The sequence below is a fragment of the Nycticebus coucang genome, chromosome 24, assembly GCF_027406575.1.
Source record: "Nycticebus coucang isolate mNycCou1 chromosome 24, mNycCou1.pri, whole genome shotgun sequence".
Lineage (NCBI taxonomy): Eukaryota > Metazoa > Chordata > Mammalia > Primates > Lorisidae > Nycticebus > Nycticebus coucang.
The window spans coordinates 27,012,640-27,040,276 of NC_069803.1; the positions used below are offsets into that span (position 1 = coordinate 27,012,640).

The 27,637-nt window shown below is 38.3% G+C and overlaps 2 protein-coding genes across 4 annotated transcripts in view; one reads left to right on the forward strand and one right to left on the reverse strand.

Moving 5' to 3' along the window:
- Window positions 1-286, reverse strand: part of CCDC25 (coiled-coil domain containing 25) — a 35,060-nt gene extending 34,774 nt beyond the window's left edge. For 2 of the 3 annotated variants that reach the window (XM_053578585.1, XM_053578584.1), the window contains exon 1: window positions 146-282. In XM_053578585.1, coding sequence (XP_053434560.1) covers window positions 146-173 — 28 coding nt within the window. In that variant the 5' untranslated portion in view covers window positions 174-282. Of the gene's footprint in view, window positions 1-145 lie in introns of all 3 variants that reach the window. The other variant, XM_053578583.1, reaches the window with a different exon arrangement.
- Window positions 287-355: 69 nt separating this feature from the next.
- Window positions 356-26,614, forward strand: ESCO2 (establishment of sister chromatid cohesion N-acetyltransferase 2). Its single transcript, XM_053578768.1, has 12 exons — window positions 356-463; window positions 909-1,731; window positions 3,299-3,359; window positions 4,210-5,044; window positions 6,983-7,079; window positions 8,908-8,965; window positions 12,891-13,017; window positions 14,190-14,321; window positions 18,670-18,759; window positions 19,484-19,627; window positions 24,496-24,662; window positions 25,053-26,614. Exons 3-12 carry the CDS (start codon window positions 3,310-3,312, stop codon window positions 25,183-25,185), a joined length of 1,833 nt encoding a protein of 610 aa, XP_053434743.1. The 5' UTR covers window positions 356-463; window positions 909-1,731; window positions 3,299-3,309; the 3' UTR covers window positions 25,186-26,614.
- Window positions 26,615-27,637: the final 1,023 nt, after the last annotated feature.

The following is a 27,637-nucleotide window of genomic DNA, read 5'->3' on the forward strand; positions in this document are numbered from 1 at the left end:
GTGGAACTGACGCGCGGGAAGGAAACCGACCCGGCGCGGGAAGAGGCACTTTAGGACGCCGGTCAGGCGCTCCGGCGGCCTGGGGGGTCCCGGTTTCGGAGCCCGCTGTCCAGCAAGGACCGGAAAGAGCGAGGCGCCCACTCACCGCTGCTGCTGGTGAAGTAGAACACCATGATCCCTGAGACGGTGCGGCAACTCCAGCCCGGAGCAGCAGCACTCAACTCGCAAAGCTCAGGATACCAGAAGCGCGGCAGCCACCTTTACCCCGGAACTCCTCCACCCACTTCCGGCAGACGTCGGGTCGCGTCATAACGCCGGCACACCGGCGCCATCTTTAATCCTGGCGAGGCAAAGGGCCTTAATGAGGAGCGGCGTAGATGATTTGCAGGCTGAAAGAAGATGGAGGTCCCTGGCGCCTTAATTAAGCCCTCGGGGCTTTAGTTTCTTCTTCTGTGAAATGAAGGTAATGCGCAGCTAACTCACAGGTTATTTTTCTAGGGTTAAATAAATTAATAGGAGTAAAGGGTTTGGAAGATAGCCATCAAACTCTCATAGCACTTAACTTTGATTATTTCTCATGAAAAAAGACCTTTTATCTGAGGAATGCGAGTCCTTTACATTTCAGGCCCAGGGAGAAGTTAAAATGAAACAACAATCACTGGCCTACGTCCTCTCCTTGAGCTCTCAGAATTGTCCACTATCCCATAAAAATTGATCTAATAATGCTTCGCAGGACACTGTAACCCATTCCTATAGATTAACAATGTGTAGCCAATCATTAATCAAGGTTACTTTAGTAAGCCAATGAGAATTTCTGACAATTTTCTATCAGCCCGATTCCAGGCCTTCTCCACACGTTTGTTTTTTTTTTGGCTCGAGTAAGCTCTAAATTGTATTTTGGGCCTCAGCCTCTTCCTTTTAGGTGGGCATCCTTAACTTCATCCTCACCAACATCTCGGAAGTTGAGCGCACCAGTTCACTAAAATCATTTACAACTAAAAATTCTCCAGAGACTACCAGGAGCTGCTGACATAAAGATAATAACAATGAGTGCTTGAGGAACCTTCTGGCCTTACAAAGCAAGAACTAGCTGTGTCCTGTAAACAGTAATTGTTTGAGACTCTCATTTTTCTTCTCTATTAATACATGTATCACGTAGATGGTAGCGACGAGTGAAAGAAACAAAGCATGCAAAGCCTCTAAGTATGCCTAGCCCCGAAGTAAAGATGCACCCCGATTGAATTTTTTTAGTTTAACTTGAAAAATAAAGTAGTGAAATAGAAACCCAAAGTTACTAATACAAAAAAGGGACACTAAGGATCAAGCTTCAAATGCGAAAAGCAAGTGCCTCGAAAATCTTGGAGAGGATGCTTCCTAAAAACTTCCTGCACCAGGTGACCCCAGAATTAAAAACTACAGCGCCCAGAATGCATCTAGACAAGGCTGCGGGAACGGAGCCCAGCTGGGCTGCAAGATATTGTGCGAGGCGTGGTTTCCCTGAGAGGAGAGGTTTTCGCCTCCCAAGGGCGGGAGAATTGCGGCTGTAGCGTCTCGGCGGTGGGCGGGGCAAGAGCTAGTGAGTCACCAATCCCCGAGCCAGCCGCGGGAAGCGCTGAGCAGCGGCGAATCGGAACGCAGCGGCTTCCACCTCTCTTGGCGCGCAAGAATTTGAATACGCTTCTCAGAGCGCCTGGCGCGGCTGAGGAGAAGTCGCTCGCGCCTGCGGTGCAGGTAAACGCCGGGGAAGGTCGAAGCGCAGGGTTGGGTCTCTAAGAGAAGCGGAGACCCTGTGGAACATGGGATGAAAGTCGACCGAAAGGAGCTTTTGCAGCGGGCTTGGCGAGCCACCGCCGACGCTCCGCACTCGCCTGCCCGGGTTTCCGCCTTCCCGACGCCGGCGTTTTCTCGTCTTTTCGCCCTGACAGAGTTCAGCATTTGGGACGCTTTTCTCTGCTACCTTTCCCCGCTCAGCCGGTTCACCGCGGCTCGCTGTTAATTCCCAGATAGCCTGGCCTGTTTGTTCGCTTAGCTTTGAAATCACGCTTGTGCAGTTTTTTTTGTGAGGAAAATGCCTGATCCAAGGGCCAGGGGGAAGGGAATGAGCTTTTATTGAGCAAGTTCCCGCTGCAGAGTTAACCTGCGTTCTGGAATTTGTTCTCAGCAGCCTTCCTGCGTCAGTGTTTACAAATAAGGAAGCAAACGGCCTACTCCGGCTCCTCGGTAAAACGGGAGAGGTTTATGCTTCGCCCATTTTTTTGCTGGGCTCTGATGAAAAGTTACAAACGCTCTCTGCCTTTAATGAGAACGTACCGTCTGCTGACAAGACGTGGAAGGAGTACGGGGTGCCGGGGGGACGAGGGAGCAGGAGCATCTAGAGTGGGAGGCGGGAGGAGAGCTGTGCAGGGCGTGAACTGATCAGGTTGACTGAGGGGGACCGCCGCCCTGAATTAAGGTAAAGGCTGGTTCCCCTTTCGTAGTTGGTAGGATAATTTTCCAGGTTGAAACTCAGATAGGATCCCTCCTGTGATTTTTCTGTCTGTGGGTTTGTTTGTGACAGCCTTGCTCTGTCGCCCGGGCTAGTGCTGTGGCCTCAGCCCAGCTCACAGCAACCTCAGACTCGTGGGTACAAGCGATCCTCCGGCCTCAGCCTCCTGAGTGGCAGGGACTACAGTCGCCCCCCACAACACCCGGCTAATTTTTCTGTTTTTAGTAGAGACCGCGATCTTGCTTTTCCTCAGGCTGGTCTAGAACTCCTGAGCTCAAGGGATCCTCTCTTTGGCCTCCCAGAGTGCTAGGATTACAGGTGTGAGCCGCCACTCCCAGGCTATTGGCCTTGGTGTAGTGTTTCCTTTTTAAAAAACTAATGGTTTAAATCTTTATTAAAGTAATTTGCCTTTTTTTTTCTTTTTAGAGACAGAGTCTCACTTTGTCGCTCTTGGTGGAGTGCTCTGGCGTCACAGCTCACAGCAACCTCCAACTCCTGGGCTTAGGCGATTCTCCTGCCTCAGCCTCCCGAGTAGCTGGGACTACAGGCGCCCGCCACAACGCCCGGCTATTTTTTTGTTGCAGTTTGGCGGAGACCGGGTTGGAACCGCCACCCTCGGTATATGGGGCCGGCGCCCTACCCACTGAGCCACAGGCGCCGCCCAGTAATTTGCTTTTTAAAATATTCCTTTTTTGAGTCTCTATGGGGCACATCACCTTGTCAAAATTTTTCAGACATTTAAGGTATTTTGATACAGTGATTTTTATACCCTTTTGATGAATGTGGTTATTATAATTGCTCTACTGCTTTTAGGAATTAAGAAGATGGCATCTTTTACACCAAGGAAGAGAAAGCATTCTTTGACCAGTGACACGTGAGTCTCATCCTATGAATAGAAACTCTTAAAAAAAGAAAAAGCCACCTTCCTGTCTTGTTTTTCTATTTTCTAAAATTTTCATTCTTCCATTAGCCTGCTTCTTATGGCTATTGTAATACTCTATATTCTAACTCTAGTCTGAAAATACAGTAAGTTTTAAGATGAATGATTTAGTACTTTTGGAGGGAATCAAAATGCTGTTTTCTAGGCAGAGGGAAGTATAGCAAATATTTGATTATTTTTGTCTTTTCTAGTCTCTTTTATAATATTTTACATGGTGTTTTGCATGCAGTAGATGCTTGTCTAAAGTATCTATTCAGAGATGGGGCAATTTGTCAGTTTATTACAGAGAATTAATCACTATAGGCAACTTCTCATAGCCAGTTCAGCAAAATGTGTGGGCTGTAATTGTAGGTGGCCAAGATATAGAAATAGGTTTTAAAACATACACATATACCCATACAGGTATATCAGAGTTTCTTTGTATACAGTGTTTTCACAAACATTCTTAGGAATCTTACTTTGAAACGATATTTGAATGTTTTGTTTGATAGAGGCATAATTTGAGAATTTTACTTTTAAAGTAATAAACAACGTATATATGGTTAGGGAAGGATTTTTTTGAGACTTGAGTCTTACTTTGTTGCTCTCTGTAGGCTTAAGGATTCTCTTGCCTCAGCTTCCTGAGTAGCTGGGACTTACAGGCACCCACCACAATGCCTGGCTAGGATGTGTTTTGTGTTTTGTTTTTTTTTAAATATGACCTATAGGTAGAGTTTATTGGTGATTTACATAAATTTTGAAGCAAAATAATGAACTTATCAATGGACTGTTTTTCTTTTCATAGCCTGTTGTCAGATATTCCATCAAAGAAAGTAATTTTGCACTTCACTGAAAATCTGTTTCTATCAACTAATAAAAAGTACATTTGTCAAAGTGCTGATGAAAATGAAGAAAATGTACATTGCTCTCAACAAGGCCATTTCACCTTAAGTCCACTCAAAACAGCTAAAAAAAATGGGTTGCCATCTGCAAGACAAGGTTCGCCATTTAAATCTGCTGTGTCTGCTGTAACTTTTTACAACAAAAATAAGTCGTACCTCAATCCCTTGGAGAGAAAGGTGATAAAAGAGTATAGATCCACTTATCTAAAAACTAATAATGAAGATAAATCTTTTCCCAGTGTGACAGGAAAAATTAAGAGAAAACCAGTTTACTTCAAGAAGAGCAATAAAAAACCACAGAAGAATTTAACTGCTAAGTGTCAACCAAGTTATAAGCATATCAAGCCTGTATCAAGGACTTCTAAAAGTTCTCAGCAAAATCGAGTGACCTATAAGCCAATTATGGAGAAAGAGAATAATTGTTATTCAGCTAAAAACAACCCTAACGTTCCACGAGTTCTAAGCCAAAAAACAAAACCACAGGTTACACTCCAGGGTGGAGCTGCATTTTTTATTAGTAGAAAAAAATCCTCTGTTAAAAAATGTTCTCTGGAAAATGAGTCACTGGGACTCAACCAAAAGAATAAATCAGTAATAACTGAAGATTCTGATGTAGAAACTGTCAGTGAAAGAAAACCTTTAGAGACAAAGCAAATGCCAAAGTGCTTATTCCTGGAAAGGAAATTGAACATTGAGCTACTGGGTGAAAAAAGCAAAAAGGAAGACAAGTTAATACAGGTAAAGAAAGCTAAATATATCTCTTTAAAAACTGTTGGCTGTATATCAGTATAAATAACATGTATAACATAGTTAAATAAAATTTGATTTTCCTTACAGTCTGGAGGTTTGCATTTATAAGGCCAGGGAGTATAGCATTTAGTCACTATAACAAATTTAAAGATAGGATGGAAAGATGAGATGTTTCTCTCTTTTTTGGCTCAAGGAAGCTTCCTGACATTTTGTTGGCATTAAATTTCATTAAATTCCCTGATGGGTAAACTAAGGCCCATCCAGAGAAATTTAATAACCTTTATTTGGTAGTCAGTGATTTTTATTTTAGAAAATAGAAATAATAAAATTCAAGAAGTAAGCATGTCATATTTTTGTTTCAGCCTATTATTTAAAGTGGTAGATTATTCTAGAAATTTTGGAAAATATAGAAACTATATATAGAAAGTATCTTCTGTAATCCCACCATTTAGCGATGATTACTGTAGATGTATAGCTGAGGTTTTGTTTTATATACTATGTTTTCACAGTTCCCATTCTATGTGCCTTTTGGTCTTGCTCTTATTTAACACAGCTAACCTAGACTAGTGCTATCTGATATGAGCCACATGTAATTTTAAATTTGGGTACTGGCCACAGTAAAAAAAGTAAAAAAAAAAAAAGTAATCCACCATGTTTTAAATGTTACCATTTCTTTTCTTTCTTCTTCTTCTTTTTTTTTTTTTTAAAAGAGACAGAGTCTCACTTTATCCCCTTGGGTAGAGTGCTATGGCATCACAACTCACAGCAACCTCCAACTCCTGGGCTTAGGTGATTCTCTTGCCTCAGCCTCCTGAGTAGTTGAGATTGCAGGCGCCTACCACAACGCCTGGCTGTTTTTTTTGTTGCCATTTGGCCTGGGCCAGGTTTGAACCTGCCACTCATGGTATATGGGGCTGGTGCCCTACTCACTGAGCCACAGGCGCCGCCCTTAAATGTTACCATTTCAATGCAATGTAAAAAGTTATAAGGTATTTTACATTATTTTTTGTACAAAGTCCTTTATGTTTATTTTATAGTTAATGGCATAACTCAATTTAGACTAGTCGTGGTTTTTTCTTTTTTCATTCTTTTATTGTTTGCCTAATACTTACATGCTAATTTATTGCTACCTTTTTCTGGATTTTTTATTTTTTATTTTTTTATTTTTTGAGACAGTCTCACTCTGCTGCCCAGGCTAAAGGATACCTTTTTCCCAACTCATTCTAGAGCCCTGACAAATGGCAAACTGATGCCATTCCCCCACCCCCCAAACCCCTGCTGATATATTATGGTCTTGAATAGAAGGTCTACTTTAAAAAGTGTTTCTTGTTTTGTTTTTTTTCTTTTTTCTCCATGCTGTGTATTCACTAGTAATTCTAAAGTTAGTGGTTTTGTCAGGAGAATTTGTCAGGATTTTTCCTACTTTGCTTTTCCTACTTTCCTATTCAAAAAGTGGGGACCTTTGTAGGTGAAGCCTCTCCAGTGACTCCAGAATGTTGTTCTTTCTTTGGCTGCTTGCTTTTAAAGTTTATGACAAAAAGTTGTTTTTCCAGTTTGGTGGCTGCTGGGGAAATTTTTGCTGTTTTTCCTAATTTTTCTTCTTCATTTAATTATAATGGAAGTGATGGTCTGTATCTTCATTCTGGCGTCTTTATCAGGATATAGAACATATTTTTGAAAGGGTGACAAATTACAGTATGTATACTCTGGTTTTTAAAAGGAGATATACATTTAATGAATACAGGAAATTTTCCTAAAAATAGACTGAAAAGTGATTTAAAATCACATAAAATGTATTCATAATAAACTAAATATTTTGTCTTAGAAACAGATCTATTGGGATTCATTCACCAAATAGAAATCAAATAAGGATTATAGATTTCCTTTTGGAAAAAAAACAATGAAAAACCTGTTCATCATTTTCAGGATTCATCAGGTGGAGTAGTTTCTTCAAGGGAATATGAAGTTGATAAAAATAAGTGTATTTTTTCTTTAGAGGATTCCCTTGGTGAGAACAAGACAAGTAAGTGAAAACTCACGTGACTTTGGCTGTTTGTAATTATGCATGATATTTGTCATGTTCATAATTCATAAACAATTTCTAGGAGTTTTTTTAATATCTTTGTTTTTCTCTGTGACTTTTCTGTGGTAAAGCAAGCGCAGTATATTTTGAAAAGCAGGGACAGAGATCTTAGGTTAAAACTTCAAAGTACTGATCCTGATATAATAGAATGTATGACCAAGATGGCTTCTATTTACAACTGTTAATTTTTCTTTTAAGTTTTTTCAGTACATTGTCTAAATCAATTTAAAGAAAAAATATTTAGTAAATAAAAATAACACAGGTGGTCCAAGGATATGGCAAAAGTCATGAAAGTATATAAATAATTGAAGTTTATTACTTAATAACTGCAATTTATCATTTAATTCTATCAACTACCCTAGGAAATAGATTCTGTTATTTCCACTTACAGATGAGGAAATAGACTTAAGTAACTTACCTATTCCAAATCAGACTCTTGCTTGCTTTGGTTTTGTTTTTATTTTATTTTATTATAATTTCTTTTGAGACAGTTTCTCACTTTGTTGCCCTCCATAGAGTGTGGTGGTGTCATAGCAACCTCAAACACTTGGCTCGAGTGATCCTCTTGCCTCAGGCTCCCAAGTACCTGTCACAATGCCCAGCTAGTTTTAGAGTTGGTGTCTCACTCTACTTAGGCTGGTCTCAAACTCTTGAGCCTAAGCAGTCTACCTGCCTCGGCCTCCCAGAGTGTTAGGATTACAGGTGTGAGCCACTGCACCAGCCTTCGAAATTGTTCATTCATACACCTGTGAGAAAAAATTTACCTATTAGATTATAATGTTTAAGTATAGTATGTCTTTAGCCTCATAATTTCTATTCAAAATACCATTTGCTAAAGTTACTTGGGTCAGTTTCTCTTTCCCCTTTCCCTCTTCCTTTAGCATAATATGCTATTACAGTTCAATTCATTTGTTGCAGTCTGGATTCTATCTTAGCATCCTTCACTATTCTGCTTAATATAGATTTTTTTTTCTTTTGACATACATTGACATTCACTCTTTGTGATACATAGTTCTGTGGGTTTTGTCAAATGCATAAATACCTTCTTCCTAAATTACCCTTACGCCTACCCTTTTGTAGTCAACTGCTCACCCTCCTCAAACCTCCTGGCAACCATTAATCAATCTGTTTTCTTTTCCTATAGTCTTACCCTTTCAGGCAAAAGCTTTACACAAATGAAATGATTCAATATATAGCTTTTTTGATCTGGCTGCTTTCTTAGTAATGCATTTAAAAATGCATTCATGCTGTTGTGTATATCAGAGGTAATTTCCATTTATTGCTGAACTGTGGATGTACCATAAGAGTTCTTTCACATATTGTGCTTGTGGTGTTGTACCTAAAAATTTGCCAACAAACTCACATTTATGCAGGTTTTTCTCTAATATTTTTTCTAGACGTTTTATAATTTGCGTTACATTTAGATCTGTGATCCATTTTGAGTTAATTTTTCAGAAGATGTATGTATAGTTTTTTATATGTGGACATGTAATTGTTCCAACACCATTTGTTGAAGACTCAACCTTTCTACACAGAATTACCTTCGACATTTTATCAAAAATCAGTTGACTTTGTATAGCTATATTCTTGGGCTCAATTTCACTCCATTGATCTATTTATTCTTTTGCCAATATTATAGTGTCTTGATTACTGGTAAGTCTTAAATTTGAGTAATGTATTTTAATCTTATTAACCATTACAATCTTCTGATATTAAAGCTTTGATTTTATATGGTAATACAAATTACTTCCATTTTTCTCTCTCCCAGTTTCTCCTGAGTCCATCATCTATCCCATCTTCAATGTGTCTTCAGTCAATACAAAAAAGTAAGAATTGTTTTTGTTTTAAAGTCCAAGGATTATGGGTAAGATAGGTCCTCTGGGTATTTTGTTTTTTTAATGCTAATTTAATTTAGGAAATTTTTTTTTCTTCCCTACTAAGGAAAATAGGAGAATAACATTGAGAATAAGAGACGAAATCAGGGCCTTTCATTGAAACTGTATAAAAACTTAGGAGTTGGCTTGGCACCTGTAGCTCAAGTGGCTAAGGCGCCAGCCACATACACCAGAGCTGGCAGGTTCGAATCCAGCCTGGGCCTGCCAAACAACAATGACAATTATAACCAAAAAATAGCCGGGCGTTGTGATGGGTGCCTGTAGGCCCAGCTACTTGGGAGACTGAGGCAAGAGAATTGCTTAAGCCCAGGAGTTGGAGGTTGCTGTGAGCTGTGATGCCACTGCACTCTACCCAGGGCGACAGCTTGAGGCTCTGTCTCAACAACAAAAAAAAAAACTTAAGAGTTGAGAGATGAGGCTGGCACCTATAGCTCAGTGGGTATGCTGGCACCCCCCAGCTGACGGGTTTGAACCTGGCCCAGGCCAGCTAAACAACAATGACAACTGCAACAACAACAATAACAAAAATAGCTGGGCTTTGTGACAGGCTCCTGTAATCCCAGCTACTTGAGAGGCTGAGGCAAGGGAGTCACGTAAGCCCAGTAGTTTGAGGTTGCTGTGAGCTGTGACGCCAAGGTACTCTACCAAGGGCAACATAGTGAGACTCTGTCTCAAATTAAAAAAAAAAAGTTGAGATAAAAAGATTTTTATAGTCTTGAATGATAATAATAGCTAATAGTATTATTTATTACTTGGCACATAATGAGTCATTTGCTGTCTGCTACCAACTTGATCCTTATAACAACTCAGAAGGTGGATCCTATTATTAATTTTATTTTAGCCTAGGAAAGAGTTAGTGATTTAGCCATGATTGCATAGCTATTAGATGCTAGGGCTAGGATTAGAATTCCTTTCTGAAACAAAAACCCAGTAGGGTATATTTTCTTTCCTGAGTGAAAATATATTTAATAATAAAAAAAAAAAAACACGTAATAATAGTTAAAATGTAATGATCATTTACAACCTTATGATGTGGGTACCATTGTTACTGTACTTCATAGATAAGGAAACTGGCCAGAGTAGTAAGTAACTTACTGCAGCTTAATGTTATCATAATTCTAGCTGAAGCTACCACTGTCCTGTTCAAAGTTAAAGACTTGCTATGGGGGGAGGTATGGATGAGTAGAGAGCATGGTAGGTGGCAGAGTTCTGAAAAAGAGGTTTCTCTTGGTCTGAACATATGCCTGTGCAGCTTTGATTTTTCTCTCCCATTTGATGGTAAATAAAGTGAGATAGTAGGAATGAACTTACTGGCTACATTCTCTTACTTGAGTATCTCACCTTAAATTGCCTCAGTGATTAGGTTGGGTGAGCAAACTTTTTCTCTTCAAAGGCCATAATTCTAGTTTTTCTCAACTTTCCCTTTTCTTACCTGTGTTTCTTTCATGACTTATTATTAAGATGGAAGCTGAGTTTGTTTTGTGTTGCTAGCATAGAATACCACAGAATAGGTAATCTGTAATGGACAGCAATTTTGTTTGATTTACAGTTCTGGAGGCTGGTAAGTCTAAAACCAAGCAGCCACATCTGGTGAGGGCCTTCTTTCTGCCTCATCCCATGGCAGAAGGGCAAAGAGAATGCACACACAAGAGAAGAGAACTTGCTTGCAGCTTCAAGGCCTTTAATAATTGACATTAATCCATTCATGAGGATTAAATCCTCACAAGCTAAACACCTCCCATTAGGTCCCACCTCCCAATACAGTTGAATTGGGAATTAAGTTTCCACACATGAACTTTGGGTGACACATTTAAACCATAGCAGAAGCCTAACACAATTAGCTGTGTAATTAATATATACTTTGTGTGTGTATATATATATTAATTTAATCTAGCATAAAGAGATATTGGGATACTACTTTTTGTGTGAAATTGCTCTTTTGTAGAATTCAAGACATCAGCTATCAGAAATTTCTTATTATTAAATCAGTTACTTTTACTTCAGGTAAATGATAGATTCTCCAGGTGCATAGTCTCACATTTATTTCTCTTTTTTTTATTCATTTGACAGCCATGTAGAGAGCATCTATTGTGTATTATTGAACTATACTGATACATTGAGTTCTAGAGATGTGAAGATAAATAACATGTGGCCCTGCTATCAAAGAGGACAAGCATTTAAATAAAGTATAAGAAAGAGTTACAATTGTTAAGATGAAAGTAATGGGATTACTGTCACTCATGCAGGGTCAGGGATAGCTGAATTACTTAGAAAAGCTGCATAAAGCGGAAAGGGCCAGTGACCTAGACTAATGTTTTTCATACTGCAGGTAGCAGCCTGTTAATATAATAATTTGTCAAGCTAACTTAGGAGTGGTCATATCCATAGTTTTTTAGTGGATAGTGCATCTCACAGAGCAAGTGTATTTAGTGAGACTTCAGCTTTAGTTATCTATGTGTTTTCACCACATACTAGTCATGATGTGAAATACATTTCTTAGTATAAGTTTGTCAAGTCATTTTGAGAGCCACTTTTTCTGGTAGCAAGACAGTTTGACTTAGCTTAAAGCATTGGATAGTTTTTTTCTACTTGTCAAGGTTTTTTTCCTACTGTCTTAACTTCTTTAGGTGCTTGGATTTTTTCCTTGCCTATTTACTTCTATTCTCTAAGGACTTTTACGCCTTTCGCTCCCAGAAAACCAGGTCCTTTTATTATAAAATAAGTGTTAGAAACTCCATGCCTCAGCTCAGTGCCTGTAGCTCAGTAGTTAGGGTACTGGTCACATACACCGAAGCTGGTGGGTTTGAACCCAGCCTGGGCCTGCTAAACAATGACAATTACAACAAAAAAAATAGCCAGGTATTGTGGCAGGTGCCTGTAGCCCCAGCTACTTGAGAGGCTGACGTAAGAGAATCGCTTAAGCCCAAGAGTTTGGGGTTGCTGTGCTGTGAGCTGTGATGCCACGGCACTCTACCAAGGGCCATAATGGAACTCTGTCTCAAAAAAAAAAAAACAAAAAACTCCATGCCTCCAGAACCGGTAGGCTGGGTGGAGACAAGGGTCATTTGGAGGACAGCATGCCCCATTTAAAAGAGCATGTGCTGTTTCAAGCTGATTCTCTGAAGGAGTAGAGAAAGTGATCTTATAGTGTCTCTTATAATGTTGGAAATACACATTTTTAAGTTAAAGCTAGGATTTAAAATATTGATAACTAATCCAAAGTTTCAAACACCATGTGGGGCACCCAGCACATAGCTGATGGCTGGATTTGACCTAATGGGCTCTAGTTTGCAACCTCTATAAGTCAGTCCCCACAATCTATTAGTAGGGTGCTGCTTTCTGTACAAGGAAAGGTGAATTTATTAGCCTCATAGCCCAAGTAAAAAGTTGTTAGATCATAATATGCTGGTGATTCTGATTTCCTGTGGATCTGTGAGATTTATTATTAAGGTCTACTTATTTGCTGTAGTACTCCAGGAATTTCTTTGTACTTAACACAGGTAAATATTGTTCTAATATTTGATAAAGCAAAAAAAAAAACAAACTTTTATTAAGGTTGAAGTCAACTTCTAAAGTTGTTCTATATATGTGCATCTGGTAGTCCCTTTGATTGGAGTCAGAAGACCAGGTTGAGTCTTAAGACTTAGCAGTTACTAGTTACTTCACTTTGATTAAATCACTGATCTTTTCTAAGTGGGCCTTAGGTTTCTCATTATTCCTGTCCCTACTACTTCATAAGAAAGCATTTAAAAATAACAAGATGTTCTGTAAACATTACATACATGTTTTCTTTTCATTGTAATTTCTCAAACATTTTAAAATTATTATGTGATACTTAACAACTTTCTATTTCAAGATCTCTAGCTGAAGATCAGTCTTCTGTGGGATCCGTTGTATGTACTAACTTCTTGAAACATGCCAGTACCCAGAAAAGTACAAATACCAGAGATACAAATAAAGAATCAAAAGACCAGCTCATCATTGTGAGTAAATTTAAAGCAAAGCTCTTCCTGTTATGGCTGTCCCATAAAGAGCATAAAGTCAGACATATTAACTTAGCATAGTTAACTAAGGTTTATTGATATTCTGAGTTTTGTAACTGCCAGTTTTATTGTACTGACAGCATATGAAGCTAGTTAGTAGACTTTTGGAACTGATGGTATTGGGTGATCCTAGTATTTTAATAGGATGCTGATGAATCAGTTGCCTTCAAGTAAAGAAAATTATTGATCAACAGAAGACTTAATGGGAATAGCTATACTAGGTTAGACCTGGGTTTAACATACAATGGCCATGGGCCAAACCTGATCCATGGCCTGTCAGCTAAAAGTGGTTTTAGTTTGAAAGGTTTGAAAAAGAGAAGAGTATGTGACAATACATATATGTCCTATAAAACCTAAATAATTTACTGTCCAACCTTTTACAGAAAAAGTTTGTCAAGCCTCATATTAGACAATACCTGCAGATTGTTCCATTGAATATTCCTGACTTCCCTATATTCATAAACTGTGCTTTTCATGAACTTTTATTGTGTGTTTATTTTTTATTAGCTCTGGAGTCAAGGAATTTTAATAATCTTTAAAAATAAAGAATTTAATATTTCTAAATGCTTAAGGAGAAAATACTGTATAGTTTATATAGAGGTCCTGGAATTTTTGCCCTTCCTGTTTGAAATATCAAGATTACTTTAGGTCTTTGATTTAAGCTCTTCATAAATTGTTCATCCTACCTATAATTTTATAATTTAATCTTATTTCTTCTTAGAACTATGGGTTTAGTGAAGAATCTTTTTTTTTTTTTTTTTTTTTTTGGCCGGGGCTGGGTTTGAACCCACCACCTCCGGCATATGGGACCGGCGCCCTACTCCTTGAGCCACAGGTGCCGCCCAGTGAAGAATCTTAGTTTCATTTTCTTTTACTGTCCTTTCAAAGAAACAAGTCTCTGGCTTTAATTGATAGCATTTTTAGGTCTTTTCTCTTTGGCCTTGTTTTAGAGGGGAGAAGGAAGAGAAGGGTACAGTAGTAGCCAGACTTATGTTTAGTCTTTCACTTCTGCAAAAATAAGGAGAAATTTGAGTGAATAGTTACATGAACATGATTTAGAGCTATTTGTGATATGTTCAGATTAATCCCCCCCCCCCCCGCCCCCATTACAGGATGCAGGTCAGAAACGTTTTGGGGCTACTATGTGTAAATCTTGTAGCATGATATATACTGCTTCCAGCCCTGAGGATGAAATGCAGCATGTCCAGCATCACCACAGATTTCTGGAAGGAATCAAGTATGTGGTAAGTCAGAAGGAAGTCTTTTTAATTCGTTCATTTTTTATTAAGTATTGAAAGATCTTTGTATCCTTAAATATTTCTTTGTCTTAAGTTTTCTTAAGCTTAAAATTTGAGACTGACACTTCTAATGATGTTGTTTCAAACTTACTATACTAATATAAAAGTAACTGTTAAATAAATATACTGCATTCTGAGCAGAGCTGAATGGTGAGACCTAAAACGCAAAGACTTGGAGAGATACCCTCTGGCAACCGACATCTCTTTTTATTTTGTTTATTTTATTTATTTATTTATTTTGAGACAGAGCCTCAAGTTGTCGCCCTGGGTAGAGTGCCATGGGATCACAGCTCATAGCAACCTCCAACTCCTGGGCTCAAGCAATTCTCTTGCCTCTGCCTCCCAAGTAGCTGGGACTACAGGCACCCGCTATAACGCCTGGCTATTTTTGTTTGCAGCCATCATTGTTGTTTGGCGGGCCCAGGCTGGATTCAAACCCACCAGCTCAGGTGTATGTAGCTGGCACCTTAGCTGCTTGAGCCACAAGCACCGAGCCTGTTTATTTATTTTTTTAAGACAGTTTCACTTTATCGCCCACAGTAGAGTGCCGTGGTGTCACAGCTCACAGCAACCTCCAGTTCCTGGGCTTAGGTGATTCTCTTGCCTCAGCCTCCTGAGTAGCTGGGACTAGAGGCGCCTGCCACAACGCCCGGCTATTTTTTTTTTTTTTTTTTTTTTCAGTTTGGCTGGGGCTGGGTTTGAACCTGCCACCCTCTGTATACGGGGCTGGCATCCTGCCCACTGAGCCATAGGCATAGCCCATCCCTTCTTTTTAGATAGCTCGAGAAAAACAGCCTTTCTTTGACTTTTCCAAGCTTTTTCTGGGAGAGGTTCCACTCAAATGGACTCAAAGTACCATTTGAGTTCAAACACAGCCTATCATTGTCTTACCTTTATGATTGTACCTGCCACTAAATTAAATTTCTTTTTTCCTCTTTTTATTGTTGAGTTCATGCCTTTACAGAATTTTAACCTGATTTATTAAACCAACTTTCTTACGAGGCTCCCATTATGCTACCAGAAAATATAAATCTAGTATGATTCTATATACTTTTTTTTTTTTTTCCTGAGATCGAGTCTCACTCTGTCACCAAAGGTAGAATGCCCTGACTTCATATAGCTCATGGCACCCTCAAACTCTGGGCTCAAGTGATCCGCTTGCCTCAGCCTCCCATGTAGCTGGGACTTCAGGCGCCCGCTACAATGCCCAACTAGTTTTTCTATTTTTAGTAGAGACAGGAGTCTTACTCTTGCTCAGGCTAGTCTCAAAACTCCTGAGCTCAGGAAATCCACCCATCTCAGCCTCCCAGAGTGCTAGGATTACGGGCATGAGCCACCTCACCTAGCAATTCTACATACCTTTAGAAAGAAAAAGCTCCTGCCACCAGTTAGGTGCTCCTTAAAGTGCATGTGAAATATACAGTGTAGGCGGTGACCATAGCTCAGTGGGCAGGGCTCCAGCCATAAACACCTAGGGTGGCAGGTTCAAACCCATCCTGGGCCTGCTAATCAACAATGAAAACTGCAACCAAAAAATAGCTGGGTGTTGTGGTGGATGCCTATAGTCCCAGCTACTTTGAAGGCTGAGGCAAAAGAATCGCTTAAGCCCAAGAGTTTGAGGTTGCTGTGAGCTGTGATGCCACAGCACTCTACCCAGGGCGACACAGTGAAACTGTCTCAAAAAAAAAAAAAAGAAAGAAAGAAATACACAGTGTGGACATAAAGTTCATGTGCAATTTACATTAGTTTACTGTTTAAATTGCATGCGAACTTTCTGTCCACCCTTTATATAAAAGAATGTGTGGGGCGGCGCCTGTGGCTCAAGGAGTAGGGCACCGGTCCCATATGCCGGAGGTGGCAGGTTCAAACCTAGCCCCGGCCAAAAAAAAAAAAAAAAAGAATGTGTGTATTCTGTGTACATCAGCCAAGGAGTTCTAAGATATAAATAAAATTCTGACATTTTCTGCTTCAAATTTGACAGCTTCCCATTGTACTAGGAATAAAACCCAGACTCCTTACTGTGGCCAAATGAGTCCTTCATTATCTGGCCCCTGCCCACCTTATCACATGATGCATTCTCCCTTAAGCTCTAAGATCTGGCTTCTGGAACAAACCAAATTCTTTTTTTTTTTTTTTTTTAAGAGACAGAGTCTTACTTTGTCATCCTTGATAGACAAAGGTGTCACAGCTCACAGCAACCTCTAGCTCTTGGCCCTAGACGATTCTCTTGCCTCAGCCTCCCGAGTAGCTGGGACTACAGGTGCCCGCCACTACACCTGGCTATTTTTTTGTTGCAGTTTGGCTGGGGCTGGGTTCGAACGCGCCACCCTTGGGATATGGGGCCAGCGCCCTACTCACAGAGCCACAGGCACCGCCCAAACCAAATTCTTCTAATGAAGCCTGTCTATACCTTATTGAGTCGCTTTCTTTAATTTATGGGAACATACTAGGTGTGTGAACCCATACATATATTGTACATTATTCCTATGTTACAAATATATTATTCTCACAGTCCCTTTTTCTTTTCTTTCTTTTTTTTTTTTTGTAATTTTTGGCCGGCGCTGGGTTTGAACCTGCCACCCTCAGTATATGGGGCTGGCGCCCTACTCCTTGAGCCACAGGCACTGCCCCCCTTTTTCTTTAGTTTAAATTTATGTTTTTGATACAGTAATACTGTCACATGGTTCAAAATTTATACAGTGCAAAAGTATATCCAGTGAAAATTGTTTCTCCCCACCCCATTCAGGTACCCTATTCCCCTCTTGACAGACATCCTGCAATCATCTGTATGTCGTATATTTTCTGAATATACAAATGCCATTACTTGATTTTTTTAACTTTTTATGGTGTGTATTGCCACCGAAAATTAAAATTTTAATTAGCTAATTTGTAACCTCTGGGTGATAAGAACATCATTCTCAATCTCAAAATTAATAAAAAGTTTCGCCTATATTTTAAAAATATTTTTATAGCCATAAATTTTATATTTATATCTTTAACCCATTGGAAATGTTTCAAGATGTAGTATTAGAATTAGATCTTAACTTTGTTTTTCCTAAAGGGATACCAAGTGTCCCAGCATTACTGTTAGACTATCTATGTTCCGTGCTGACTGGCAGTGTCACCTGTAATATATACTATATTCCCGCATATAAATGAGGCTGTTAGTGGACACCATTCTGCACCTTCAGTCTGTTTCTGTGCTGGTGCTAATATCTTAAAAGTAGCTTCATACTCTGTATATCTACCTAGTCAGGTAAATCCTTTTTTATCTTTTTCTTAAAAAATGTCTCGACTTTTTCTGCACAATTCCTCTTCTACATGAACTGTAAAATGAACCTATCATTAAATTCCCTTGAAATAAAAGACCTATTGAAATTTTGATTGAAATTATCATCATACTGATACCATGTTCCATGGAAATTTTTGCCATGATTTCCAGGGTAAAAAATATAAATAAATAAAAATCCATTTTTCATAGCAAATCTTCCAGTTTAGGAACATAACGTATACGTCTCTTGGTTCATGTCTTTTATACCTTCAGGAAAGTTTTATAGTTCTCTTCATATAGATCTTATTAAATTTATTCCAAATATTTCAGTCTCATTTCTTCCAGTCGTTCTGTCAGTCACTCCAGACTTTTTGCCATTCTCTGTACCTTTGCTTATTCTGTTAGTTACTGTAGCCTGGAGTGACCACTCTTGCCATTGTGTTCATTGAAATCTTACCAAGCCTTCTAAAACCCTTGTCAAATACCGTAGTACTTCAATATCTTTCAATTAAATACTGGGTCCACATGTTAAAATACTTTGAATTGGGATTAAAGTGGTAAGTTAACAAGTACCTAATATATTCATCACCTCCTTGCCCTACCCACCCCCCAAAAAATAAAGTGGTGAGTTAAGACAGTGAGCTGGTCCGTCCACAGTTTTGCCAAGCACAGAGGTCGGAAGTCTAAGGACTAAGCCTTTCCTTGGAGTTCTCCTTATCCTACTACTACTTGTCCACCTGCCCACCCCTAATAATTTAGTATTTCTGTTTCTATGAAGGGCTTTTATTCTACTTTGTTTTTTAACAAATCATATATGTGTCCTCGAGTAAGGTATCAGCCCATTGAAGACAGATGGGCATTTTGTTTAGTCATCTTTTGTTTTCCGTCTCACATTACTTTTAGTTGAATTTTATCCTTTGTTATATCTTTCACATTTAGCTTGTCTTCTCCCCACCAAATTACTTACTGTTGTTTTCCTCTTCACAAATTAAATTGTGACCCTTTTTATTTTCCCTTTGGCAGGGATGGAAGAAAGAGCGAGTAGTAGCAGAGTTTTGGGATGGGAAAATCGTGTTGGTCCTGCCACAGGATCCAAGTTATGCTGTCAGAAAGGTACGGAACATTATTTTTTAATCCTTGTTCTCACACTCCTAAGAAATCAACCTTTGTTAAAGTTTGTACTGCCTTTGCTAACACTTGGGTCCGTGTAATTTCTACATAACTACATTTAGAATTATAAGACCAAGGTGTGTCAGCTGGAGATTTAAGAAAAAACTACTGTACCACTTTATCTTTTGCATTCATCTTTCACTAAGCTTTTCAATGTTGAGAAACTAATGGCCCTAGAGTCTTTCTCTTATGTTGACAGTTGCCTATATTACTTGAGTTGGATGTTTACCCCTCAAACAACAAATAAAGTGAAAACAAATCTGTTTCGTCACTTCTTCTTAGCCCTCCCAAGTGTCTGCATTTCATTTTGGTGAAAATGTTTGTTTTTTTTTTTCTTTATCTTTAAAATAGGTTTTAAAATCGTATTTACAAAGTACTAGATACATGTATTTATAGTGAAATAATTTCGGGGGTGTGTGTGTATATTTAGGGGATAGAAGTAAAACAGGGTAAAACTGTAGTAATTGTATGTTTTGTGTATAAAAATGTATATAGTTTCTGGGGTGGCACCTGTGGCTCAACAGAGTAGGGCGCCAGCCCCATATGCTGGAGGTGGTGGGTTCAAACTCAGCCCCAGCCAAAAACTGCAAAAAAGAAAAAAAAAATGTATATAGTTTCTATTGTATTTTTTAAAACAAATTTCTCTTTTGATTTTAACATCTTTTAGGTAGAAGATGTCCAAGAACTTGTTGATAGTGAATTGGGCTTTCAGCAAGTAGTTTCTAGATGTCCAAACAAAACCAAAACTTTCCTCTTTATATCTGATGAAAAGAGAGTAGTTGGGTGTTTAATTGCAGAGCCCATCAAACAGGTATGGTGTGTGTCTTTTAAATTATCGGTATAATTTGTGACCAGAATAAAGAGAAAAATTAGGAGTTTTAATAATGCTACCATTAATTACTTTTTTCCTGCTCAAATATCCTTGACCATATGGATAATTGAAGTCACTTATTTGTGTTAATATTTGGACATTTTGTCTTACTTACATAAGCAGGATAAATAAGCCAGTCTTATTCTATACCTGAGCTATAAAATATAGTGATTTTAAACAAGCAAACCTGTAGACCCAAGTTATTAAACATGTAACTTAGTAAAGGTTATTATTTATGTATGACAAAATATTTATTATCTCTTAATGAGAATCTTGTTTAGGTACTAATTAGCAATGTTACAGAAAACATTATGATCTCCCCAAGTATTATTAGCAGTTGGGGAGAAATGCTTTGTATTTGTATTATTGGCAGTAAGAGTGATGGATTTGACCTTTTCCTTATCTTTTCCTCCCTTAGCTTTAAGATATTTCTGACAAATGAAAATAGTGTATATTTACAGTGTATTAGGAGATGTTTTTCTTTGTAGAGACAGTGTCTCACTGTACCACCTTCAGGTAGAGTGCCATGACGTCACACAGCTCACAGCAACTCTTGGGCTTACACGATTCTCTTGCCTCAGCCTCCCAAGCAGCCGGGACTACAGGCGCCCGCCACAACGCCCGGCTATTTTTTGTTGCAGTTTGGCCAGGGCTGGGTTTGAACCCGCCACCCTTGGCATATGGGGCCGGCGCCCTACTCACTGAGCCACAGGAGATGTTTTTTATATATATATACATTGTAAAATGATTATATCAAGCTAATGTCCATTACCTCACATATTGACCAATTATTTTGTGATGAGAGCATTTAAGAGCTACTGTCTTGGCAGTTTTCAAATATATATTAGCTATAGTTACCATGCTGTACAATATATCTCCAGAACTTAATTCATCCTGTCTGAGACTTTGTACACTTTTACCAACATTTCCCCATTTCCCCCCATCACCCACCTTCCAACAACCACCATTCTGCCGTCTGCTTCTATGAGTTCAACTTTTTTAGATTCCACATGTAGGTGAGATCATGCTGTATTTGTTTTTTGTTTTTGTTTTCCTGGCTGATTTCACTTAGCATAATATTCTCCAGGTTCATCCATATTGTTGCAAATGAGAGGATTTCCTTTTTTTTTTTTTTTTTTTTTTTTTTGCAGTTTTTGGCCGGAGCTGGGTTTGAACCCACCACCTCCAGTATATGGGGCCAGTGCCCTACTCCTTTGAGCCACAGGCGCTGCTCAAGGATTTCCTTTTTAAGGCTGAATAATATTCCATGTGATACCACATTTTCTTCATCTATTGATAAATACTTAGGTTGACTAATGTCTTAACTATTATGCTGCAGTATACACAGGAGTATAGCTGTTTCTTCAACATACTGATTTCAATTTCAGGTTCTTTTCTTACTTTTTAATTGGGTTGTTTTCTTGCTATTGAGTTTGTTTGAGTTCCTTATTCCTCATGTGTGGTTTCCAAATTTCTCTCATTTGGTAAGTTTTTTTGTCTTTACTGTTGTTTCCTTGCTAGGTAGAAGCTTTATAGTTTGATGTAGGCTATTTGTCTATTTTTGCTTTTATTGCCTGTGCTTTTGTGGTCATATCCAAAAAATCAAAAATTGTCCACACTGATGTCAAGAGTGCTAATGTTTTTTCCTAGTAGTTTACACTTTTAGGTCTTAAGTCTTTAATTCATTTTGTGTTAATTTTTCCATTTGGTGTGAAATAGGGTCTAATTTCATACTTCAGAATGTGGGTGTCCATTTTTCCTAGCACCCTTTATCATCTAGAGGCTTCATTCCCCTTTGTTTGTTCTTGGCATATTTGTTAAAGATCAATTAAAGTTGCACATGCCTCGAATTATTCTTTCTGTTTGATTACTGTACCTCTATGGTGTATTTTTGAGATCTGGAAATATGATACCTCTAGCTTTTGTTTTTTGTTTTGGGTTTTTGTTATTTTGTTTTGCTTTAGTTTGGTTTGGCTATTTGGAGTCTTTTGTTTTGTTTTGTTTTAGTTTGGTTTAGCTATTTGGAGTTCCATAAGAATTTTAGATTGTTTATTATTGTTGTTGCTATTTCTTCCCTTCAGATCTGTTAATATTTCCTTTGTATATTTAGGTGCTCCAGTTTGGGGTACATATTTATTTATAATTGTTTTACCCTCTTGATGAATTGATCCCTTTATCGTCATATGACTTCTTTGTCTCTTGTGATAGTTTTTGACTTAAAATCCATTTTGTCTGATATAAATGTATATACCTCTGGAGTATCTCTCTCTACACATTCACTTTCACTCTCTGTGTGTCCTTAAAGGCAAAATGAGTCTTTATCACATATAGTTGGATTTTTTTTGTTTTATTCATTCAGCCACTGTCTTTTAATTGGCAAATTTAGTTAATTTACATTTAAAGTAATTATTGATAGGTAAGGATTTACTGTTGCTTTTTTTGTTGTTGGTTTTGTAGACTCTTTGTTCATTTAATTCCTCTCTCTCTTCATTTGTGGTCTGATGATTTTCTTTTTGAGACAAAGTCTCACTTATGTCACCCTGGGTAGAGTACCGTGGCATCACAGCTCACAGCAACCTCAAACTCTTGGGCTTAAGCGATTCTCTTGCCTCAGCCTCCCAAGTAGTTGGGACTACAGGCACCCACCCCAACGCCTGGCTATTTTTTTGTTGCAGTTGTCATTGTTATTTAGCAGGCCCAGGCCAGGCTTGAACACACCACTTTCAGTGTATGTGGCCAGTGCCCTACTCACTGAGCTACAGGCTCCAAGCCAGTTTGATGATTTTCTGTAGTGGTATGGTTTGATGCCTCTCTTTATTTTTCACATTATCTAATGCAAAGTTTTTGCTTTGTAGCTATTGTTGGCTTACATAAAACATACTATAGTTTATACTAGTCTATCTTAAGCTTTTAACAACTTAACTTTATCGCCTATATAAGCTCTGTACTTTTATTCCCCCTTGCCATTTTATGTTTTTTAGTTTATAGTTTATATCTTTATGTTCTGTATCCATTTACAAGGTCTTTTCCTTCTTTGATCTTAAAGAAATAGACTGTCCATGTAGTGGTAATAGGCAAGTGTTCCTTCTTTGATCTTAAGAAATAGACTGTTTATGTAGTGGTAATAGGCAAGTGTAGCCATTTAACTCAGATGTCTTCTCTTCTACCCACTCTCAGTTCAGAAGCAAAGTTTTCTTGATGATAGTTAAAAATTAGATACATACCTATCAGAACAGGTATAATAGGCCAGGCATAGTGGCTCATGCCTGCAATCCCAACTTTGGGAGTTGGGAGGATTGCTTGAGACCAGGAATTCAAAACCAGCTTTGGCAATATGCTGAGAGGACATCAGTACAAAAAATTTTGAATTAGCGGGGTATAGTGGCACATGCCTACAGTCCCAGCTATGCAGGAGGCTCGCTTAAGCCCAAGAGTTTGAGGTTGCAGTAAGCTATGATTTTGCCACTCCATTCGATCCTGGGCAACAGAGGGAGACTCTATTTAAAAAAAAAAAAAGTTCATTAAAAAGTAGAGGTAATACCGTGCCTATAGTCCCAGCTACTTGGGAGGCTGAGGCAAGAGAATCACTTAAGCCCAAGAGTTTGAGGTTGCTTTGAGTCGTGATGCTACGGCATTCTACTGAGGGTGACATAGTGAGACTGTTTCAAAAAAAAAAAACAACTTTAAATACCTATCAGGCACAAGGGCTCATGCCTGTAATCCTAGCACTTTGGGAAGCTAAGGTGGCTAGGTGGCTGGATTGCTTGAGCTCCAGAGTTCCAGAGGAGCCTGAGCAAGAACGAGACCCCACCTTTACTAAAAATAAAAAAACTAGCCAGGTATCGTGGTAAGCAGGTGCCTGTAGTCCCAGCTACTTGAGAGGCTGAGGCAAGAGGATCACTTGAGCCCAAGAATTTGAAGTTGCTGTGAGGTATGATAGACACCATGGTACTCTACCAGGGCAAAAGTGAGCCTTTGTCTCAAGAAAAAAGAATTTATAGACCTACCTAATTTCATGGTTAATATATATAAACCTTCTTTGGTGTTATTAGTTTATTAGGTTATCATATGTATAAATTTTAGGATAGAGACAGAGGGAGACGTTTATGTCTTTTATTAAAAGAAAGGTTTTTTAGGGCAGCACCTGTGGCTCAAGGAGTAGGGTGCCGGCCCCATATTCTCCAGGGGTGGTGGGGTCAAGCCCAGCCTCGGCCAAAACTGCAAAACAAAAAAAAAAGTAGGGGGGAGCTTTAATGTTAAAGAGGTAGGTTTTATAATGGGTATGGAATGCACTGGAACGTGGGAAAATCTCAACTATAGATTTTTTTTTTAAAGCATATGGTGACTATAATTGGATTAGAATTTAAGAAATATAAAAGCATTTTTAATTTGGTCAAGATATAAAATTAATTGTAGGTACTTGAATTTTGCATAAGGAAAAATTTTTTTTGAAAAGAACCATGAGCTAGGTCAGGTGAGGTGGCTCATGCCTGTAATCCTAGCACCCTGGGAGGCCAAGGCAGGTGGATTGCCCTGAGCTCACAGGTTCGAGACCAGGCTGAGCAAGAGTGAGACCCTGTCTCTAAAAATAGCCGGGTGTTGTGGCTGGTGCCTGTAGTCTCAGCTACTTGGGAGGCTGCAGCAGGAGGATCACTTGAGCCCAAGAATTGGAGGTTGCTGTGCGCTATCATGCCATGGCAGTCTATGGAGGGTGACAAAGTGAGACTCTGTTTCCAAAAAAAAAAAAGAAGGAACAGAATGGTGAGTTCAATCTGTCGTGTTAAAGATGCTTCTGTTTATCATTGCAGGCCTTTCGGGTCCTGTCTGAACCAACTGGCCCAAGCTCTAAAGAATGTCTGAGGGCGTGGCAATGTTCAAATGTACCAGAACCTGCAGTCTGTGGGATAAGTAGAATCTGGGTTTTCAAATTGAAGAGAAGAAAGCGCATTGCAAGACGACTGGTAGATACTCTCAGGTATGAAAATAAAATGAGGATTCATGGTAGCTATGGGTGCTATGTCCAGTGGTCTAGGGAGGAAAAAGTTGACATGCTTGGTTAATGGCAGCTGTCTGCCTCACACATCCCAGGACTCAATACATACAGCAGAGATTGTTCACAGTATAAACATGAAACCAGCAATAAGGACCTGCCTGTTCCAGTAGAATATCATAGTAAGGAACTGGGTGTGGTGCTGCACGCTTATATTCTCAGCTATTTGGGAGGATATGGCAAAGGACTGCTTGAGCCCAGAAGTTTGAGGTTGCAGTGAGCTATGACTACTGAATTCTAGCCCAGGGGACAAACAGAGATTCTGTCTCAAAAACAATTGGTTCCATTGTTAAATCATGTCTTCCTCTTTTTTAGGAATTGTTTCATGTTTGGCTGTTTTCTCAGCACTGATGAAATAGCATTCTCTGACCCAACACCAGATGGCAAGTTATTTGCAACCAATTATTGCAATACCCCTAATTTCCTGGTATACAATTTTAATAGTTAAAGTTGATTTCAAATATAAAATAGTTACTATGTGGATAAGTACAAAAATTCCCTTAATGTCATACAATACTGAGATTCAGACACAGGCATGCAAAACTGCCAGTTTTGTTTCTTATGAGTTGAAATTTGCTAAAAGATTATCTATGGATTCAAAGAAGAAAATTTCAAGGTGATGTACTAATTAATAATTAGCATTCTGATTCCTTTGTTATGAAACTTTGTAGCTAGAACTGGAAAATTACTTGACTCCTACTAAAGAGAATTGACATAGCAAAGTGTTTTCAAAGGTGTTGACAAGAAATTTGATAGGGTCTTTAAGGGGGAGGGGATGTTTTGTTTTATTTAATTTAAATAGGTCTATTTTGAACTGAATGTGTGTGACCACTCAGGAGCATATTGCCTCAAGAAGTCCTGAGAAAATGTGCTCTGATCTGGTCTTTCATAAAGCATACCTATAGACCAGGATTATTTCATGCCACATCAGAAGCAAAGAGTTAAATTTAAACCCAGGCAAAAAATTTCCATGCTCAAAGTTTAAAGGTAATTCCTGAATTCTATATATGAAATTCTCACTTTATGGACACTTCTGTAATTTAACTCAGTCTGAATGTAATTAGAAAGTATTTTGAGTTTCTCATTTGTAACAAGAAAAGATGGCACAGAATGAGTAAGATAACCCATGTCCACTTAAATAGAACAGAATTTCATAGCTTAATGTTTTAATCTTTTTGAAAATCAATCATATGTATACCTGTTATCAAATTTAATTAAAATTATACTTTGCAATTACACTATTCCATTAATTTTGTTGTGTGAAAATACTGATAGTTCTTCTTTAGGAACTTGGTACTGGGAATTGATGTCATTAACAAAATGGCTCCTAATTCATTTGGTTTTATTTTTGAAATTTTGCTTGTTTAAAATAATGCACCTTCTTGTTCTGAGACATCTGGCAAAAGTCTTTGGAAATTTATGGTAACCGAACCAAGGTTAGTAAATATATCTAAGCTGGTACACCAGGGAATATGACATGTAACTACACCTAAATATGTACACATTTTTCTAATATAATTCTTTCATGCTTACTTGGTAAAGCAAAAAAAAATTATTCAGATTCCTTTGATTCTAAAAGATCATTTAACTACTGTCTGGTAGTAAGATTCTAGGTAAGTAATGCAGTTATAACTCTTTATAGAATTTGTTCATCTGCATTCTTTTTGCTGTAAGTTAGCATGATTTCAAATTTTAAAGGCCTGGGTTCCAAAAGGAATGTGGAAGTGTTAAAATGTGTGTAATTATGCAAATATTTTAGTACTATTTTCTGCATTGTTTTTTAAAATTCTTAACCAGTTTGTTCAGTGATTCTATGATGAATCAATTAAAATTCTTTTATTCTGTCTAGTCTCATATAGTTGATCTGATTTTCTTTTAAAATTGTTATTAAAAATACTATGTACTCTTTGTAAAGAACATTCAGATAATACAAAAAGAGATTACTAAAAGTTCTCCCTAATTCTACTTTAGTTCTAGTGCAAATTACTTTAATTATATATATATATACAGTTATTTTGCAATTTGCTTCACTTCAGTATGTCTTAAATGTATTATATCTCAAGTACCTATTTCTATTGAACACGCGTGCCATGATTTGTTATTAGGAATTTTGGTTGGGTTGGGCTTTTCTTTAAGTATAACACATAAAAGAAGCGAATGTACTAAGACCTCAAAGTAATGTTAACTCAACAGCAGTGAGCACTGCTGCAGATCTTGCAAGCAAACTCAAACTCCTGGGCTCAAGCAATCTTGCTGTCTCAGCCCCCGGAGTAGCTGAGGCTACAGGCACACACCATACCCCTGCTTAATTTTTCTATTTTTAATAAAGAGGAGTGTCTCACTCTTGCTCAGGCTGGTCTTAAACTCTTGAGCTCAAGCAATTCTCTTGCCTCAGCCATCCAGAATGCTAGCATTACAGGCATGGTCCACCTTATTTGGCCACTTTTGACATTTTTCATCCTATCACTTTGCTTTTTATTTTCTGTTATCATAGGTTTTCTTATTTAAGAATAATCCTTAACATTTCTTAAGTAGCTAGCCGCTGATTATCTCCATCTTACAGAGCTGCAAACAGGCTCCTAGAGGCCTTAAACTGATAATAAAAAGACTTTTCTGGGAGGTAAGAAATTGATTTATTACTAACTCAGCAGAAAGGTAGTACTGCTTCAACCCAGTTATATGTTGCTCTTTTGAGAATGAATTAAATGGCAAAAAACAAGATATATCTGAGACTTAAAGAGCAAGTTCTAGAATAAGAATTTTAAGTTTTCTTATAGTTGGTAGCAAATTGTCTACAATGCCGTGTTGAGGATTTCCAGGTTACCTATCCAGACACAAGAAAAGCATGCTGGCATTATTTTGTAGTGTCTGCCATAGACAAGTGCTGTGAATTTGCTGGC